Source organism: Syngnathus typhle, linkage group LG21 (genome assembly GCF_033458585.1).
Source record: "Syngnathus typhle isolate RoL2023-S1 ecotype Sweden linkage group LG21, RoL_Styp_1.0, whole genome shotgun sequence".
Taxonomy (NCBI): domain Eukaryota; kingdom Metazoa; phylum Chordata; class Actinopteri; order Syngnathiformes; family Syngnathidae; genus Syngnathus; species Syngnathus typhle.
Window position 1 is genome coordinate 677804 of NC_083758.1, and position 18131 is coordinate 695934.

Consider the following 18131-nt stretch of genomic DNA (forward strand, 5'->3'; position numbering starts at 1 on the left):
TAGAGAATGGCAGCAGGTATCCCAATGGATCGTATGGTGAGGCTAGGATTCTATAAATGTTCCTCAAGGTTGGTACATCGTAAGGGACTAACCGCTGCTTGTAGCCTAGGGAGTCTGCCTGCCAGTTCCAGCTGAGGCCCAGGGTAGACTCAAACGGGTTGGACTTATCTTGGGCTAGCCACAGGTCTAGACTGGTGGATCTGAGCTCGGAAGGTAGGTGGCTGAGAACATTTGGGTCGTTGCAAGCCCACTGTCGCAATTCGAAGCCGCCCAAGGCGAGGAGCTCCCTGAGCCGGTCCACCTGACCCTTTGCTTCGCTGGGTGTAGCCACACTCTGCAGGTAGTTATCGACATAGAAACAGTGCTCCACGGAGAACCTCATGTCATCGTTTGACTTACTGGGATCCTTGACATGGCTTTGCAGGGCATATGTCGCACAACATGGGCTACAGGTGGTCCCAAAGGGGAGGACCTGCCATTCAAAGATCTTGGGTGGTTGTTCTACCTTTAGGTCTCTCCATAAGAATCTCAGAAGGGGGCGATCCTCAGGGAGGAGACGGACCTGGTGGAACATCCCTTTAATGTCCCCACTAACTGCAATGGGACCTTCTCGGAACCTAAATAGGACCGCTAGCAGTGAGGCACCTAGAGTTGGGCCTGGTAGGAGGAACTGATTAAGGGACTGGCCCAAAAATTGATGAGAACAGTTAAAGACGAGGCGGTTCTTCCCGTTATGGGTCACGAGGTGATGGGGGATAAACCAGCTCTCCGTTGATGAGGTGTCCTCGCTAACTTCCTGCACTGCGCCTGACTCGATGAGTTTCCGCATCTCTGCTTGGTATGCTTGTCCCTGCTCCGGGTTCTTAAGGAGGCGTCTTTCAGTGCTGCGCAGCAGGGCCATAACTGATTCTTTAGGTGCTTGCAATAGGGGCATAGCCGCATGGCGTAACAGGGGAGTAGCGTATCTAAGGATGCCACTCACCTCGGTACGTACTGTCTTCGTCTCCAGCAGGGCTATGGCTTGCTGATCCTGCTTGGATCGTGTCACTTCCCTCTCTGGCCTGTAGGGGACTGTATCCACTTGCCAGAGCCTCTCCACATGCCTGTAGAGATCATCCATGGGTGATGGAACAGAGGTGAACAGGCATTGAGCTGGGTGAGCCGGCCGCCCCGTCGACTGACACGGGCCCTGCAAGGTCCACCCCAGTCTAGTGTGGACAGCTGCTGGGCTACCATGAGGACCAAGCCTGACAGGCTCGATGGGGGTTACGAGGTGGGGCTGGTCTGAACCTATGAGAAGCAAGGGCTTTACTTCTTGGAAGGTAGGAATAGGGATTCCACGCAGGTGCTTGAACTTCCTCTGTAGGTGGCTAACTGGGTAGCTATGTGGGGCTAGATTAAGATGGCTGGCTGTAAAGGCATCAGTGATCTTAAACATAATATTAGGGTTGGTGGGAGAGGAGACCCGGAATGACACTGTATGGCCATGCAAGACTTGGATGTCCGAGAGCACTGTGCGCAGTGGGAGGTCTTCGGGAGCGCCGTTAAGGGCTAGTGCAGGGGTGGGCAAACTACGGCCCGCGGGCCACATCCGGCCCACGGGACCGTTTAATCCGGCCCGCCAACCCTGAACAAATTGTATTATTAAACTTTTTTTTTTTTTGTCATTTTGCCTGCAATGACTGCGTTTTCCCAGTAGATGGCGAAGCGCTCGCCTGCGCATTTACTACCGGAAGCCGTGTCAGAAAGCTCGGTGCACACTCACAAGTGCGTGTACGTACTCAGTAGTACGGACTTGGCGCACTCTCGCTCTATTCGTATCAGTCCCGAATTTAGAGCGTGGGCTTTGACGACAGCATTCTTATAATTCGCGCGCTGAGCTTTCAGATGCAGTTTTGCGCTAAAGCCACCCACAAACCTTCCCCTGGAATCCTTCCATTAAAATGAGTGGCCCGAAAAAAAGAAGTGAGTGCCGAGTGTTTAAAAAAGAGTGGCCAATTTGGCTCGACGTACGCGACGTGACGTTCAGCCACATCAACATCAACCCGTCACAGATCAAGGTAAACGGACCAACACCTCGGATCTCGCCTAAGAATTGCCACAACAAATTTTACTCCAGACTATGACGCACTAGCAAAAAAGGGACACCAACAACACTGTTCCCACTGAAAATGAACGGGAGGCTCTCAAGTTTATTGTAAAAAAATGCATTTTGAATATGATTTGTACACATAGCAGGGATTGAAACTAGCGACCATTCTCATTTTCAAACAATGCAGGATGCTCAAGGACATTGATGCACCACCTATTTGCGACTAATCTTAACCTGTAAAGTTCTTAAGGCTTACTTTAAGGAGGTGTTTCCCGTTTCCTCACCTCTGTTACCAGGTGTTTGCGAGTTAAAACTCTGCTCTGATTTTCAGATACCCCTCACCGTGTTGCTGTTTTGATTACTTTATTTGGATGTATGCTTTCACCGATTCTTCAAGATGATATATTTGGTCAGAATGTTTGCCGTTTGATGTGATCCCATAAGATAAACATCTTTCATTAATCTGACCTGCAGGCACTGAAGTGATGGAGATTGTTATTCATAATAACAGTGTCGTATTTTATGAGAATCACTGATAGCAGTTTTTTAGTGAATTATTATTTTTTTTAATGCTGTCAATAAATGCATTTGTTTTCAAAAAACTTGTTTGGAATATCCATGCTTTACTACCTACTAAAGGCCAAGATCTTCTATGCAATGACCTTTACAGGTCGCTTATATGACTTCACACAACGCCTATACCATCTGCTCCTGGTCCGGCCCTCCGGTCCAAATTTAGAACCCAGTTCGGCCCGCGAGTCAAAAAGTTTGCCCACCCCTGGGCTAGTGCCTTAGCGGCGGTGGGGAGCAGCATGGTCCTCTCAGATCCATCATCCAGTATAGCAAAGGTGTCTAACTTCTGACTACCATAGTGCACGTGTACTCGCACCACCTTCAACATGACTCGGTTCCCCACATGTGGTCGGTCAAGGTAGAAGGACTCGGAGGCACAGGTAGTCAGGCAGCTTTCAGCCTTTGGAGGTGAGTCATCCTTAACTTTCTCAGGTCTTATGTTAATGCCGCGTCACCCCATGGAGTCACGTGACATGCGGAGCGGGAACACAAGGCAGAGCCGCTGCCAACACAAACATGCACGTAGAACAGCACAGCATGCAAACAATGTTACAGCCTTCTGTACAGCTTTCCTCCCACATCCCAAAAACATGCTTGGTAGGCCGATTGCTGTCACTGGGGTGCAGATAACAGCAAATAACACTTCCAAGAAACACCCCCTCTCTGACCTTTTCAAAGTCTATTATCGCCCTCTTTTGATCAAAAATTGACACTGCAGTCAGTCAGATTTTCCTTGTTCGGGATGCGTTTCGACCTTAGGAGCAGTTTGTAGTCTACCAGTCGACTCCTATCACATTTTTTTAGTGAGGCACAGACATCAGTATACAGTGGCGATAACAATAGCTAAGTAGTGCTAATGCTAACCATCGCTCAGCTAACACCTATCGTCTACTGGGCTCTTTTTGCACAATTTCAGTGCTTATTCGTACACGTTGGTTTCTGAAAACAAGACCTACCAAACCATCTCTTCTCATTTCATACCTACAGGTGTGAAATAGTGTAAAATATTTTGCTTAGCAGATTTACCCGTGCTTGGTTACTGTAAAAAGTTTGAAAAAGGGTGTTTTCCATTCCTCAGGAGCTCACATCCCCACGTCTCATCAAAAGTCATCTTCCCTATCGGTTCCTTCCCACAGGAATGCACAATGGAGAGGCTAAGGTAAGGCAACACTCACTCAAAAAAGAAACAAAGGCAATTCGCAAAAATTCAATTGAAATAAAGAAATAATGATAATTAATTATTAATTGCAATTATAAAACAATACAATAAAATATAATGAAATCATGCTAAACATGAAACAATCAAATTTAAATGTGGGACCTTCAGTATTGTTTCCAGGAATCTTTTGGTTTTATTACTGTCAGACTTGGCTCAAGGAGAGTACTCGGATGCAGAGTGCCAACAAAAAAGGAATTTAGGCTCAGGCTAGAGTCAGCAAAAAAACAAAAGCGCCTCAAAAGAGGAAAAACACGGTGGGAAAAAACAAAAACTGAAAAACACAGAGCTTAGGCTTGACAGCAAAGGTTTCCTCACAAACTAGGTTCTCTAAAGGTTCTCTTTAACTCACGCGATCGCTGTGTCATGCCTCATCCCCAGTTTTTGTTATGTGTCTGTGTGTGTTAGGGTGGTGCTCACTCTAACTTATTTTGCAAGAACCACACAGGAGTCAAACACCTGCAGGCGGAGAGTCCATTCATAGCTGTGCTTACAGCGATGGTCGAATGGAGGTCTGACTCAGGCCTTTTCAGGTGCATATTTATTGAGAGAAACAGAGTGGGGTTGAAAGTGGGGGTGTGGGAACACACCTTCGCAGATCTGCTCCGTCCGGGGAGAACTTGGAAATATCTGCTGCGTGGTCGTTGTCTTCAGTGGCTCAGGGTGGACTACCTGGCCACCAAGGGGGTAGAGGATTATTCTGCATCTGCATGAACTGGGGGCGGGGACTGTCGATGGCTGATCTGGTTCCTTGCAGGAACCCTTCACTGGGACACACTGGGACAGATGATACCACGAATCTCCTTTGCCGGCCAGCCGGACGGCATGTGAGATGCGGTCCACCAATTTATAGGGTCCAGTCGACTCAGGCTCCGTCCCCCTCCTTCTTGGGACCTTCAGCCAGAACGTTGGGGTGATCTGGACCTCGGTCTTTGCTTCCGTATCCGCAGTAGTATGCTGACCAAATCCCGATCTGGATCCGCCACCGAAAGAACAGCAGCACGTCCGGAAAACAGCAAAAAACAGCACCTTTTCTGCAACCTTTGCATTAGTGATTTGAGATGTTTCTTCTGCTCCTCTCATCACTGTTTTGGTTGCCCTGGTTACAGAGGCGTTGCTACACCAAAGGGAGGGAAGATTGTGTCTGTAGCAAGAACTCAATCTCTCAGATGTAGCTTGCATATAGAAGTTTGTATAATCTCACAACACAACCAATCAATAATTTCCATTAAATGTAGCATACAATGTCTCTGTATTAGCATGAGCGGTCAAAAAGGGGGGGGGGAAGCTTGACATGTTGAAAATTTGGCTTTTCCTCTGCCTCTTCCTCCACCCTTTGATTGGTACTGTTTTGCACGACGACACTCTTTTGACCAGTGTCCACGTTTCCCACAGTTCCAACAGTTGTCAGAACCTGATGGGGGTTTTGAATTATATGGAGGCCTGCGACCTTGTTGGCCTCTACCTATTCCTCTGGCCCGCTGGGACCCATGGAAGAAGACTGTTGTATCTTCATCTAGGTCATCATCATCATCGTTGCCTAGATGAAATACATCAGAACTTTTGCCTTTCTCAATTGTCACAACGCAAGCAGTGCCTGCTTCCACCAAGTGTTTCCTCACCCAGTTGCCTAAGTCGGGGGGTGAAACAGTGAGGAGCGCATTTCTAAGATGTTGCTGATAAGCACTCTCAGCTGCATCATCGAATGGGATGCCACTGTGCACCCAGAATTCTTTTCCAAATCTTAATTGAATGGTGGTCTCATCACTTTTTATCTTTCCATTTTTTGTCTCTTGAATTTGTTCTCTTCTTTCTTGTGAAGCTTTCAACCACATTCTAGCACAATTCAACTCTCTCTCTTTCCTTTTCTTTTTCTGTCCCTTTGTCATCCTATCTACACTCTCCTCCAAAACATCAACCACTATCTTCCACACACACTTCAACTTTCAACCCATTCCACCCATGTGAGGTTCTTGCTCCATGAGGAGGGGTTTTGGGCCACTAGGCAGCGGAGGCCGGTTTCCAGCTGCTGATTTACGCGCTCCGTCTGGCCGTTCGCCTCCGGGTGATAACCCCTATGAGCTTGCAAAACTCCTTCCAAAACCTGGATATAAATTGGGGACCCCTATATGAGACAATATCCCGTGGAAATCCGTGAATTCTAAAAATCTGATCCATCATGACCTCCGCCGTTCGCTTTGCCGAAGGTAACTTGGGCAGGGCAATGAAGTGGGCAATGAAGTGAGCCATCTTGGAGAATCTGACTACCACGGTTAGTATAGTCGTTTTACCCTTAGACGTAGAAAGCCCTGTGACAAAGTCCACCGAGATCTCGGCCCACGGTAGAGAAGGAATCGGGAGGGGATGCAGCAGACCCACATGGGCGCGATGGGAGTTCTTGTTCCGGGCACAGACGGAGCAGGCGCCAATGTATTCCCTTACATCTGCCCCCATGGATGGCCACCAGAATCGCTGCCAAACCACATACAGCGTTCTTCGCACACCTGGATGACAGGCGAGCCGGGAGGTGTGGGCCCAACGGACAACCTGGGGGCGCAGCCTCGTGGGAACAAACAGTCTGTTCACTGGACATCCCCTAGGAGGTGGTTCGTCGCCATTGCCCTGCTTCATCAGGCCTTCTATAGGCCAAGTAACTGCTCCCACCACACAATGAGGGGGGAGTATGGGTTTGGGCTCCGTGGCCACCGGATCCGGACTGTAGATGCGTGATAGTGCATTGACCGCCAACAACTCTCGATCCCCCACATCGTAATTCTGCTCTGCGGACGTCAGCCGTCGGGACAGGAACGCGCACGGATGGAGCTTGTTGTCGGTCTGGGCCCTCTGCGACAAGATGGCGCCGATTCCCTGATTGGAGGGGTCGACCTCCACCACGAACTGGCGGGATGGGTCGGGCAGCGTGAGGATCGGGGTGGAGCTGAAGCGCCTCTTCATCTTCTGGAAGGCCGCCTCCGCCTTCGCCGTCCAACAGAACGGAACCTTAGGGGATTTTAGAGCATGCAGTGGAGCCGCTGGGGCGCTGAAGCCTCTGATGAAGCGCCTATAAAAGTTAGCAAAGCCGAGGAATTGCTGCACTTTTTTGCGGCTATCAGGTGTAGGTCATTTAGTCATCGCGCTTACTTTTGCCGGGTCCATCTGCACTTTGCCAGGGGCTATGATGAAGCCAAGGAAAGATACAGTATTGACGTGGAACTCGCTCTTTCCGGCTTTGACAAAGTTGGTGATCAAGGAGGTGTTGCAATACTGTCCTAACATGAGACTCATGGGTCTCCAAATCCGGTGAATAGATCAGAATGTCGTCCAAATATCGCAGGGCTGTGGACTCGGTCAGATTTTTGCACCGAGTCCGAGTCCGGCCTCTTGGCCATGAGTCCGAGTCCGAGTCCGAGTCCGGCTGTCCATTTTTTCTGTTAATTCATGTGACTGCTTAGTCTTTATTCAAGGCTAATTTAGATCAAAATCTAAATAATTACAACAGTTTTGTGATGGCTTTGTCTTTATTAAACATATAAACGAATACAATAAACAGATACTTTCAAGTTTTAATCATTAATTACACCATTATAGCTCAGACATTTATCTAAACACAAATAATTAGTGACGACCCCTTATTTGGAAAGCAAAAAACCCATGTCGTACGGCGTCAGCACTATGTTGTTTTCAATAAAAACATGAACTCACGTTTGCGTCAGTCAATTTTAATTTTTATAAAGGATTATTCTCATTTGATGCCATCCGCGTTCTGCCATTGAAGCGGGGTGCATTCAAAGACCAGTCGTACAGACGGAACACTCATTCACTTCACCAAAACGCAACAATATAATTACGTGAGCTCTTTGCATAAACATCGATGCAAAGAAACTCCTCTTTTTGGGTACAGGCTACAAGGAGTATATATTACAAAGGAGACTTTCTACTTAATTGTGATCATCATTCATCCATCCATCCATTTTATTTTATTACTCAGGTATTTTCAAAGCAAATTAATATTGTTGCATTTATTGATTTGCTTTAACATGACAGCGCAATATAATTAAAAGCTGACACGATAGCAATGTCAAACGTGTTCATTTAAGAAAAAGCCACACACGTTTTGTGATCAAATCTTTCATAACGAGAATGATTTGAGTGAATTGATTTTACAATTTTTACCACCCCTCCCCACCATCTGTCACTTTGCTTGGGACAAAAGGAGCCTTCAGAACTGAAATTTTGTATCAATTATTCATTCAAATCAATTCACTCAAATCATTCTCGTTATGAAAGATTTGATCACAAAACGTTTCCGTCTGTACGACTGGTTTTTGAATGCACCCCGCTTCAATGGCAGAACGCGGATGAATTTAAAGACATCAAATGAGAATAATCCTTTATAAAAATTAAAATTGACTGACGCAAACGTGAGTTCTTCATGTTTTTATTGAAAACAACATAGTGCTGACGCCGTACGACGCCGTACGACATCGGTTTTTCGCTATAATTCGGTATAATTTGACGTAGTCCAAACTCACCCAAAGTTAAGGTTTCATGGGAATATTATTGTCATAATTGTCTGGACCATATATGATATTTGTTTAATGGTAGTTATTGATAGATCTTGAAGATGTGAAGTTATAGGTGCATATAGCACATTGTAAGAGGGGAAGAGATGTTGTGTATTTTGGGCTAACTCAAATTCCGTAGTAGAAAAACCCCGGAAGTGGGATGGGCGCATTCTGTGTTGTTGTGGTACGCCCTGTGAACGCACTGTGAGTAAGGAATAAAGCAGTTATCATTCACGTCGTTGTCCGACCTATTCTTGCTATCTAAGAACCTGGAAAATAGTAAGGATATAACATATATCACGGGTCATTACGGCGAGTTTGGTGGAGTTTTTACTGCTTCTTACAACTCCTACCGCGCTGACTGTAACGTGACACTCTCTGGCTGCGTCTTGCCTCTTTTTTTTTTTATTGTCGGACTCGGTGGACTCGGTCAAAATCAGCACTGAGTCCGAGTCCGAGTCCGGCAAAAATGACCGAGTCCGATCGAGTCCGAGTCCGCGAGTCCGAACCGAGTCCACAGCCCTGGGTATTATATATTATATGTACGTTATTCTGTTCTCTCTTTTGGCTACAATTTTACAGATTTTTAGAAATAATAAAAAAAAAAGCAAATACATGTATTTGGGTCTCGAATTTAGCAAATTCATAGGAGTTAACTATGTGTTTATATTATCTGAGACCAATTCACATATTCCTCTTCTGTGGTTTTCCACCAGATAATATACATGGCTCGTAACCCCAAAGACCTGGTAGTATCCTACTTTGAGTTCCACCGTTCTCTCAGGACCATGAGCTACCGAGGATCCTTCCAGGAGTTCTGCCAGCGCTTCATGAATGACAAGCGTAAATGAATATTGATGCTCTTCATTTACCGCTCTGGTTTTTGTTCAGTCCTCCGACCCATCAAAGTCACATATAATTTCTTCCTTTCTTTATTCTCTCTCTCTGCAGTTGGATATGGCTCCTGGTTTGAACATGTTTTAGAATTCTGGGAACATCGTATGGATTCGAATGTTCTCTTCTTGAAATATGAGGACATGTATAAGGTAAATAAATATATTAGGGAAGAAGCTGGAAACATTGAAGCTTGAGGTCAATTTTTTTTTACAAGCGGCAGTCATCTGCAAATTTAACTGCGGGAAATGCTAACTTTTCCATGTTTCCCCGCTTCCTCATCGCAGTGTTGCTGACCCAGCGTTCTTGCAAATCCTGAGCTAAGTTTGAAGCAAAACGGTACTTAAATGTCGTTACAGCTGTAGTGATAAATAGTCCGTTAATAGTTGACCGCCATCACTAATCGGGATGTCACTATTGAATATTTTTAAAATCGATTATTCGGTCCATTACGCCAGGGGCCGGGAACCTTTTTGGCGGACAGAGCCATAAATACCCCTCTTTAAAAAATAACTTCCCGTGAGAGCCATACCATTTAAAAAAAAACGATAGGTTAAATACAATTACCGTTTTTTTCCATGTATAATGCGCAAAATATAACTAATTTATTGTCCTAAAATCTGGGGTGCGCATTATACATGGGTACAATTTTTTTTTTTTTTTAAGAAACTCTCCCTCGAAAGGAAACTTGAAATCACCTTTCATCTTGTTTGTTGTCAATCGCGCATCGCATTCAGCCATGCTGCCCAACACACTTACTCAGTAAAATTCATAATTGACGACACATCGTTTAATGCGATGGTGCAATCCTTGATGGTGTGTTATTGTCAAATATTGTTTGTTTTTTAATCTCCAGCGCAAAACGGATATCATACGGAGGCCGCCATGACAGTATGCGCAGAACGGATGCGCAAGACACGTCAGCTATATAAAGAGCGAGAGCTCAGTTCTCTAACTATTCGTTTCAATTCACAGTTTAATTACCAGCTACAATCAGCAAATAACAAAATGCGTATTACAGGTAATATTTTATTTCACAACACTTTGCCTTGTTCCTTTCTTCTCTGCTGTTCACTTCAAACACGCTCCATACGAACACAATGCTCTCGTATCAGACGCTTGCTCGATCACCTGCTCGTTTGCTGTCACAATGTACCCTACACAAATCCGAAACATTTCTTTGCTATTGAGTTTGCTAGCGCATGCGCAGTGATACTGACCGGCAGAATAACATCCGGTTGTTCCCAAAGATGATCTTTTTTCTGAAATAATTTTACGTTTACGGACTTAAGTAGGAATCAAAATTTGAGTGCGTATTATACAAGGGTACAGGATTTTTTCCAGCATCGACATGCCATTTTTAGGGTGTGTATTATACATGGGGGCGCATTATACATGGAAAAAAAGCGGTAAATGCATGTATTTTAATTAAGACCAACGATTTTTTGCGTGTGCTAATGTATTCTTTTTAATAACGTTTTTACCGTCGCCAAAAGAGCCATATTGGCTCGTAAGCCATAGGTTCCCGATTCCTGCATTACGCCATCAAATAATCAAATAATCATATGAAATAAAATTTTGCATGAAAGTGTATAACATTTTTCTCCAATTATTGTTGTTTATTTGGTCTTACTTCGTGAAAAAAACAAGCAAATAAGTGAACAATATCACACAATTGACAATCAGTTATTTGTCGATTAATCGATTCATTTTGACAGCTCTAATCATTATGTTGCATTTTGTCATCCATCCATACTGTCTTTCTCACAAACCTCCGCCATTCTTCTCGTCTCTCTTAACCGAATAAAACCAGATGGTCCACCCTGCAGAAGAGAGCTTTTCCCTTAATTGCAAAATTGCATTATGAAGTCAGGCTTCATTAGTTACATACATTTTCCATAGTCATTTTTCTTACTTTTTGTAGGATCTGGGGGCACTGGTGGAGCAGCTAGCCTGGTTCCTGGGTGTATCTTGTGACAAGAATCAGCATGAGGCTATGGTGGAAAGTTGCAACCAACTCATTGAACAGTGCTGTAGCTCAGAGGCGCTGTCCATTTGCAGGGGTGAGTAAAGCCAAAAATTGTCGAGATGACCTCACATAATTTTAGCCCCTGAGTAAGAATGAGATTACCGTTTTTTTCCGTGTATAGTGCGCAAAATTTAACTAATTAATTGTCCTAAAATCTGGGGTGCGCATTATACATGGGTACAAAAAAAATTAATTTTTATTTTTTTTATTTTTTTTTTTTAAAGAAAGTCATGGTACAACAAAACCAACATCAGGACTGACCGACAAAGTCGTGGAAAAAAAAGACAGGGTGACATTACCAAAGACAGGAACAGAAACCACATCATGACAGTAACACATGCAATGATCCGACGGTGAGCGAGGGGCAGACAGGACTTAAATACAAAACACGTTACATCGATTGAGGTGACACAGGAAGAGAGGGGCGACGCGAACAGTAACTATGGCAACCTAGACACATAGCAAAACTGGGGACGAGACATGACAAATCTCCCTCGAAATAAAACTTGAAATCACCTTTCTTCTTGTTTGTTGTCAATCGCGCGTCGCATTCAGCCATCCTGCCCAACACACTTAGTAAAATTCATAATTGATGACACATCGTTTGATGCGATGGTGCAATCCTTGATGGTGTGTTATTGTCAAATATTGTTTGTTTTTTAATCTCCATCGCGGACCGGACGTCATATGGAGGCCGCCATTACAGATGCGCAGAACGGTTGCGCAAGACACGTCAGCTATATAAAGAGCGAGAGTTCAGTTCTCCACCTATTAGTTTCAATTCACAGTTTAATTAGCAGTTTCAATCAGCAAATAACAAAATGCGTATTACAGGTAATATTTTATTTCACAACACTTTGCCTTGTTCCTTTCGTCTCTGCTGTTCACTTCAAACACGCTCCATACAACCGCAATGCTCTCGTATCAGACGCTTGCTCGATCACCTGCTCGTTTGCTGTCTGTCACAATGTACCCTACACAAATCCGAAACATTTGTTGCGGCTCCGAGTCACGACGAGGGGCAAGTTTTGGTTTCCAAGGGTGTTTTTATTCCTCTTCAACGTCTCTCCCATACAGAGCCGCCTTTTTCACGTCCGCACGCCTTTTTCACATGCGCGCACGGAGCGCGGTGGTGCGTTTAGGGGCAGTCGGAGAAATCAACGCCAACAAAAAAAATTACATCCAGCCTAGTTAAGACCATACCAAAGACTATAAAAATGGGACCCATTGCCTCCCTGCATGTGTGACGATCATTGGGACTTAAAATAAATAAATAAATAATAATTCATAAAAATTGGGTGCGTATTATACATGGGTACAGGCTTTTTTCCAGCATCAGCATGCCATTTTTAGGGTGCGTATTATACATGGGGGCGCACTATACACGGGAAAAAAACGGTAATACAATTCTAAGTACCGTTATTTTCGGACTATAAGTCGCGTTTTTTTTCATAGTTTGGGTGGGGGGGCGACTTATACTCAGGAGCGACTTATATATGTATTTTTTCACAAATTTTACTTGATCATTAACACATCACTTACTTACTAGTATAGTTGATCACTTCACATGTTATTTTTAGTATAGTTGATGACTTCACATGCTTTTATATCTTTATCTTGAACATATGCGGTGACGCACCGGGTAGCACGTCCGCCTCACAGTTAGGAGGGTGCGGGTTCGATCCCACCTCCGGCCCTCCCTGTGTGGAGTTTGCATGTTCTCCCCGGGCCCGCGTGGGTTTTCTCCGGGCACTCCGGTTTCCTCCCACAACCCAAAAAACATGCTTGGTAGGCCGACTGAGCACTCCAAATTGTCCCTAAGTGTGAGTGTGAGTGCGTATGGTTGTTTGTCTCTGTGTGCCCTGGGATTGGCTGGCAACCGGTTCAGGGTGTCCCCCGCCTACTGCCCGATGACGGCCGGGATAGGCTCCAGCACGCCCGCGACCCCCGTGGGGACTAAGCGGTACAGAAAATGGATGGATGGATATTCAAAACATGAAAAATAGAGAGAAAAAAATCAAATAAAGCAATTAACTAGGGGTGTAAATCGCGGGTTTTGTCACGATACGATATCATATTGATACAAAGATACACGATAAGATATTTGCCGATATCTTAAAGCCTGCTGTGATTCATTCACGATACATCGCGATATAGTGCTCTTCGATCGATATATATTTTTTTTAAATAAAAAATATAGAACAATATCCTGATTTATAACAATTCATACGCAAAATCAACAAGGTACTGCAAACTCTTTATTTAGGAAATTACAAGAGTATTGTAGTATACAAAGTGCTTATTTTAACACTGAACTTTGATGTTGTGTTTTTTCTGTAAATATAAATATAGAAATTTGTGGTCCCTGAATATTTGATCACCGCATGGCAGGATTTACAAACTGCACGTGTCTTGTCCGTTGAGCCATCTTTTCTTTGGAATCCAAAGTGCTTCCAAATGACTGACTTGAAGCCTAAAGGGGAGCAAATTTCCTCGTCTTTTTGGACACTAGCCATAGCACCATCCCAGGAGCCGCGTACGAGTTGTCGACTCCCCTTTCACATGCCTGCTCTGCTCACAACACAACACGCCGCTCACTGCTCCCGGAAAGAGGAAGCAAGCAACAATGAACTGGATTTCAAAATAAAGTCGCGTCTTATGTCCGAGGTCAAACACGGCGATATAAATCGATGTTTACGTTTAGCATCGATGCCAATAAATCGTAGAGCATTATATCGATTAATCGATGTGTATCGATGAATCGTTACACCCCTACAATTAACACTTTAAAGCGCCATATCCAAGTCCACTGTCTGCTATATGCACACTTGCTCCATTTTTGCTCCTCTTATATTTATTATGTTATTTATTATTTATTATTTATTCATCACTCTTATTTATTTATTGTTTGTGCCTTCTTGTTTTTATTTTTTTGTGTTGTTTACTTGTATGCATATTGTGTACTATGTCTTGTCACCGTGGGATAGTGGGAACGTAATTTCGATGTCTTTGTGTGTCTTGGCATATGAAGAAATTGACAATAAAGCAGACTTTGACTTTGATGAAAGAACCAAATAAACAAAACAAAAAACTACAGCTGAAAAAAAAACCTGTTATTTTCAGACGAAACTGGATGAGGGCACTCTAACTTTCACCGTTGGCTGTGACTCATCAACTGGGAAGGGCTTAACAAAAATGGCACCAAAAAGAAACTCATATTCTGCATGTTACAAACTTCAAGTTGTAAAATATGCAGCCGAAAAAAGTAATCGAGCAGCAGAAAGAAAGTTTGGAGTTAGTGAGAAACTTGTGAGGGATTGGCGAAAATCGTAGCTTCTTCAGAGCGAACAAAGCTCTGCTTGTGATGGACAGCATGCGAGCGCATATCACGCCACAGATAAAAGAGAAATTAAAAAGCCTCAACTCCATACCTGCCATCATCCCTGGAGGCTGTACTAAAATACTTCAGCTACTTGACGTCTCCGTGAATAGGAGCTTTCAAGCAGTTCTGCGTAACCTGTGGGAGCAGTGGATGGTGGACGGAGAATTCATAGTTGTTGAATCGGTGAACTTGTTTTGTTAAATAAAGGGCCGTTTACCAAACCCACGTCTTCCCTTGTACTTTAACGCTACAATATATTTAAATACCGTGTTTTTCCATGCATAATGCGCAAAATTTAACTAATTTATTGTCCTAAAATCAACAATTTTTGAAGAAAATCTCCCTCGAAATAAAACTTGAAATCACACCTTTCTTCTTGTTTGCTGTCAATCACGCATCGCATTCAGCCATCCTGCCCAACACACTTAGTCAGTAAAATTCATAATTGACGACACGAACACAATGCTCCATACGAACACAATGCTCTCGTATCAGACGCTTGCTCGATCACCTGCTCGTTTGCTGTCACAATGTACCCTACACAAATCCGAAACATTTCTTCGCTATCGAGTTTGCTAGCACATGCGCAGTGATACTGACCGGCAGAATAACATCCGGTTGTTCCCAAAGATGATCTTTTCTCTGAAATAATTTTACGTTTACGGACTTAAGTAAGAGTCAAAATTTGGGTGCGTATTATACATGGGTACAGGCTTTTTTCCAGCATCGACATGCCATTTTTAGGGTGCGTATTATGCACGGGGGCGCATTATGCATGGAAAAACACGGTACTACATCTGTGGAATGAAAGGAGTCGCAACTGACCCACGAGGCTGACGTCAGCTTCTCACGCGTGGCGTTGTTGACATAAAGGACGAGAAATTTGATCGATGGGTTTAATGATTTGGAGTGACACAAATGGTTTGATAATATTGCTGTTTCCGTGATAGTTATTTAAAATATAGTTTATATATCGTTGTATGGGCCCGTGGAATAATTTGAACTGCGGCGCGGCACACGGCATTGTTGACAAAGGACGATCGATAAAAGACGAGAAATTTGATTGATGGATTCAATGATTTGGAGTGACACAAATGGTTTGATAATATTGTTGTTTATGTGATAGTTATTTAAGATATAGTTTAGATATCGTTGTATGGGCCTGTGGAATAACTTGAACTGCGGCGCGGCACACGGCATTGTTGACAAAGGACGATTGATGGATTTAATGAATTGGAGTGACATAGATGGTTTTATAAACGTGTTATTTATGTCATAGTTTTTTCAAATAACTGAATGTTACGTCAGGCCCGTTCTCAGTTCCTCGTTTGTTTTTATCACATTAGCATACCGTATCGTTTAGCCTGTTGTTGCTCGTTCATGTCTGTTCTTGGTGTTGGATTTTGTCGAATAAATTGCCCCCCAATATGCGATTTATAGTCCGAAGCGACTTATATATGTTTTTTTTTCACTTTTTTGGGCATTTTATGGCTGGTGCGACTTGGAGCAACTTATAGTCCGAAAATTACGGTAAATATCTTGAAAGTAGAAAGGTGCTTTTCAAACAACCTACATTTTCTTATTCTAAATTGTTGTCAAATATAAAAGTATAGTTTATACTTCAGACAAGAGGTGTCAAAACTAATCAAATAATCAACAGCAAATGGATTGTCAAATAAATTGCCTTGTGTTTTGCTGATCGAGTAATCGTTTGGGACCATTGTTTAACTGAAGATTGTCCAATATTTCTGATTTCAGGCTCTCAAAAGTAATATATTCTCAGATTTTTGCTATCCTTCATGGAAGCAGACTGATATAGCTTTTATACATTTATAAATAAGACTTTTGCAAACATCTTATTTTACTTTAGAAAACAATGACCATTAATCCTTCTTTTGATCAATGGGATAATCAAATGGATAATCGATTCTACAAATATTCTATAGCGACAACCCTACTTCAGACTTAGGTTAAAATAAACTTAATAAACTTCTGCAAAGTAGGGTTCAGTGACCATATGCAGACCATCTGCAATCTTTTGACCAACCCGTGCTATCTTAAAGAAGTCACACGTCAGAGGCCACAGGTGGTACGTGTTGGCGACAAAATCTCCGCCAGCATCACGCTGAGCACAGGGGCCCCCCAAGGCTGCGTGCTCAGTCCGCTGCTCTTCACCCTCCTGACGCATGACTGCACTGCAACCTACAGCGACAACCGCATAGTGAAGTTTGCTGACGACACGACTCTGGTGGGTCTCATCACCAAGGGAGACGAGACTCAATACAGGCTGGAGGTTCACCTTCTGACCACGTGGTGCAGGGACAACAACCTCCTGCTGAACGTCGACAAGACCAAGGAGATTGTTGTTGACTTCCGGAAGGGTCACACCCAACACCTGCCGCTGACCATCGACGGTGCTGTGGTGGAGAGAGTGGGGGGCGCCAGGTTCCTGGGGGTGCACATCAGTGAGGATCTCTCCTGGTCCACCAACACCGCATCACTGGCGAAGAAGGCCCAGCGCCGCCTGTACTTCCTGCGGAAACTCAGGCGAGCGAACGCTCCTCCGGCCGTCATGACTACGTTTTACCGTGGCACCATTGAGAGCGTCCTCTCCAGCTGTATTGCTGTTTGGGGTGGCAGCTGCACTGACTACAACTTGAAGGCCCTGCAGCGCATAGTGAACACGGCTGGTAAGATCATTGGTGCTTCACTCCCCTCCTTGAAAGACATTTACATCTCCCATCTCACCCGCAAGGCGACCGCGATTGTGAGTGATGTGAGTCACCCCGCTCACTCTTTGTTCGATCTTCTGCCCTCTGGGAAGAGGTACAGGAGCCTGCGCTCCCGCACCACCAAACTCAACAACAGCTTCATACTCCAGGCTGTTAGGATCCTGAACTCGCTTCCCCGTTCTGCGTAGCGTCCTGTTTTTTTGCGCTATGCTTGCTGGCTCCGTTTTGCTCCTCTTATTTATTGTGTTATCTGTTTATTTATTATTTATTCATCACTCTTACTATTTATTGTTTGAATTTTTGCCTTCTTGTTTTATATTGTGTCGCTTACTTGTATGTCTATCATGTAATATGTCTCGTCACCGTGGCATAGAGAAAACGTAATTTCGGTTTCTTTGTGTGTTTTGACATGTGAAGAGATTGACAATAAAGCTGACTTTGACTTTGACTTTGATATAATGAGGCATAATGAGTACATTTATTTGGGTTGTATATTTGGGTTCTATTGGCCCTCCGAAGGAAACTATGACTATGGTGACTACAGCCCTCGATAAAAATAGGTTTGACACCCCTGCTCCAATGTAATCGTTAATAAATTTTGTAATGAGCCATAAGTTTTCAGATCACTCCTCTTTGCTGACATATGAG

General features: G+C 44.0%; 1 protein-coding gene across 1 annotated transcript in view; it reads left to right on the forward strand.

The window, feature by feature from the left end:
* sult4a1 (sulfotransferase family 4A, member 1) overlaps positions 1-18131 on the forward strand; it is a 28150-nt gene that overhangs the window by 4568 nt on the left and 5451 nt on the right. Inside the window, exons 3-6 of the mRNA XM_061269157.1 lie at positions 3744-3824; positions 9163-9289; positions 9398-9492; positions 11265-11403. Of these exons, the coding sequence (XP_061125141.1) occupies positions 3744-3824; positions 9163-9289; positions 9398-9492; positions 11265-11403 (442 nt within the window). The remainder of the gene's footprint in view (positions 1-3743; positions 3825-9162; positions 9290-9397; positions 9493-11264; positions 11404-18131) is intronic.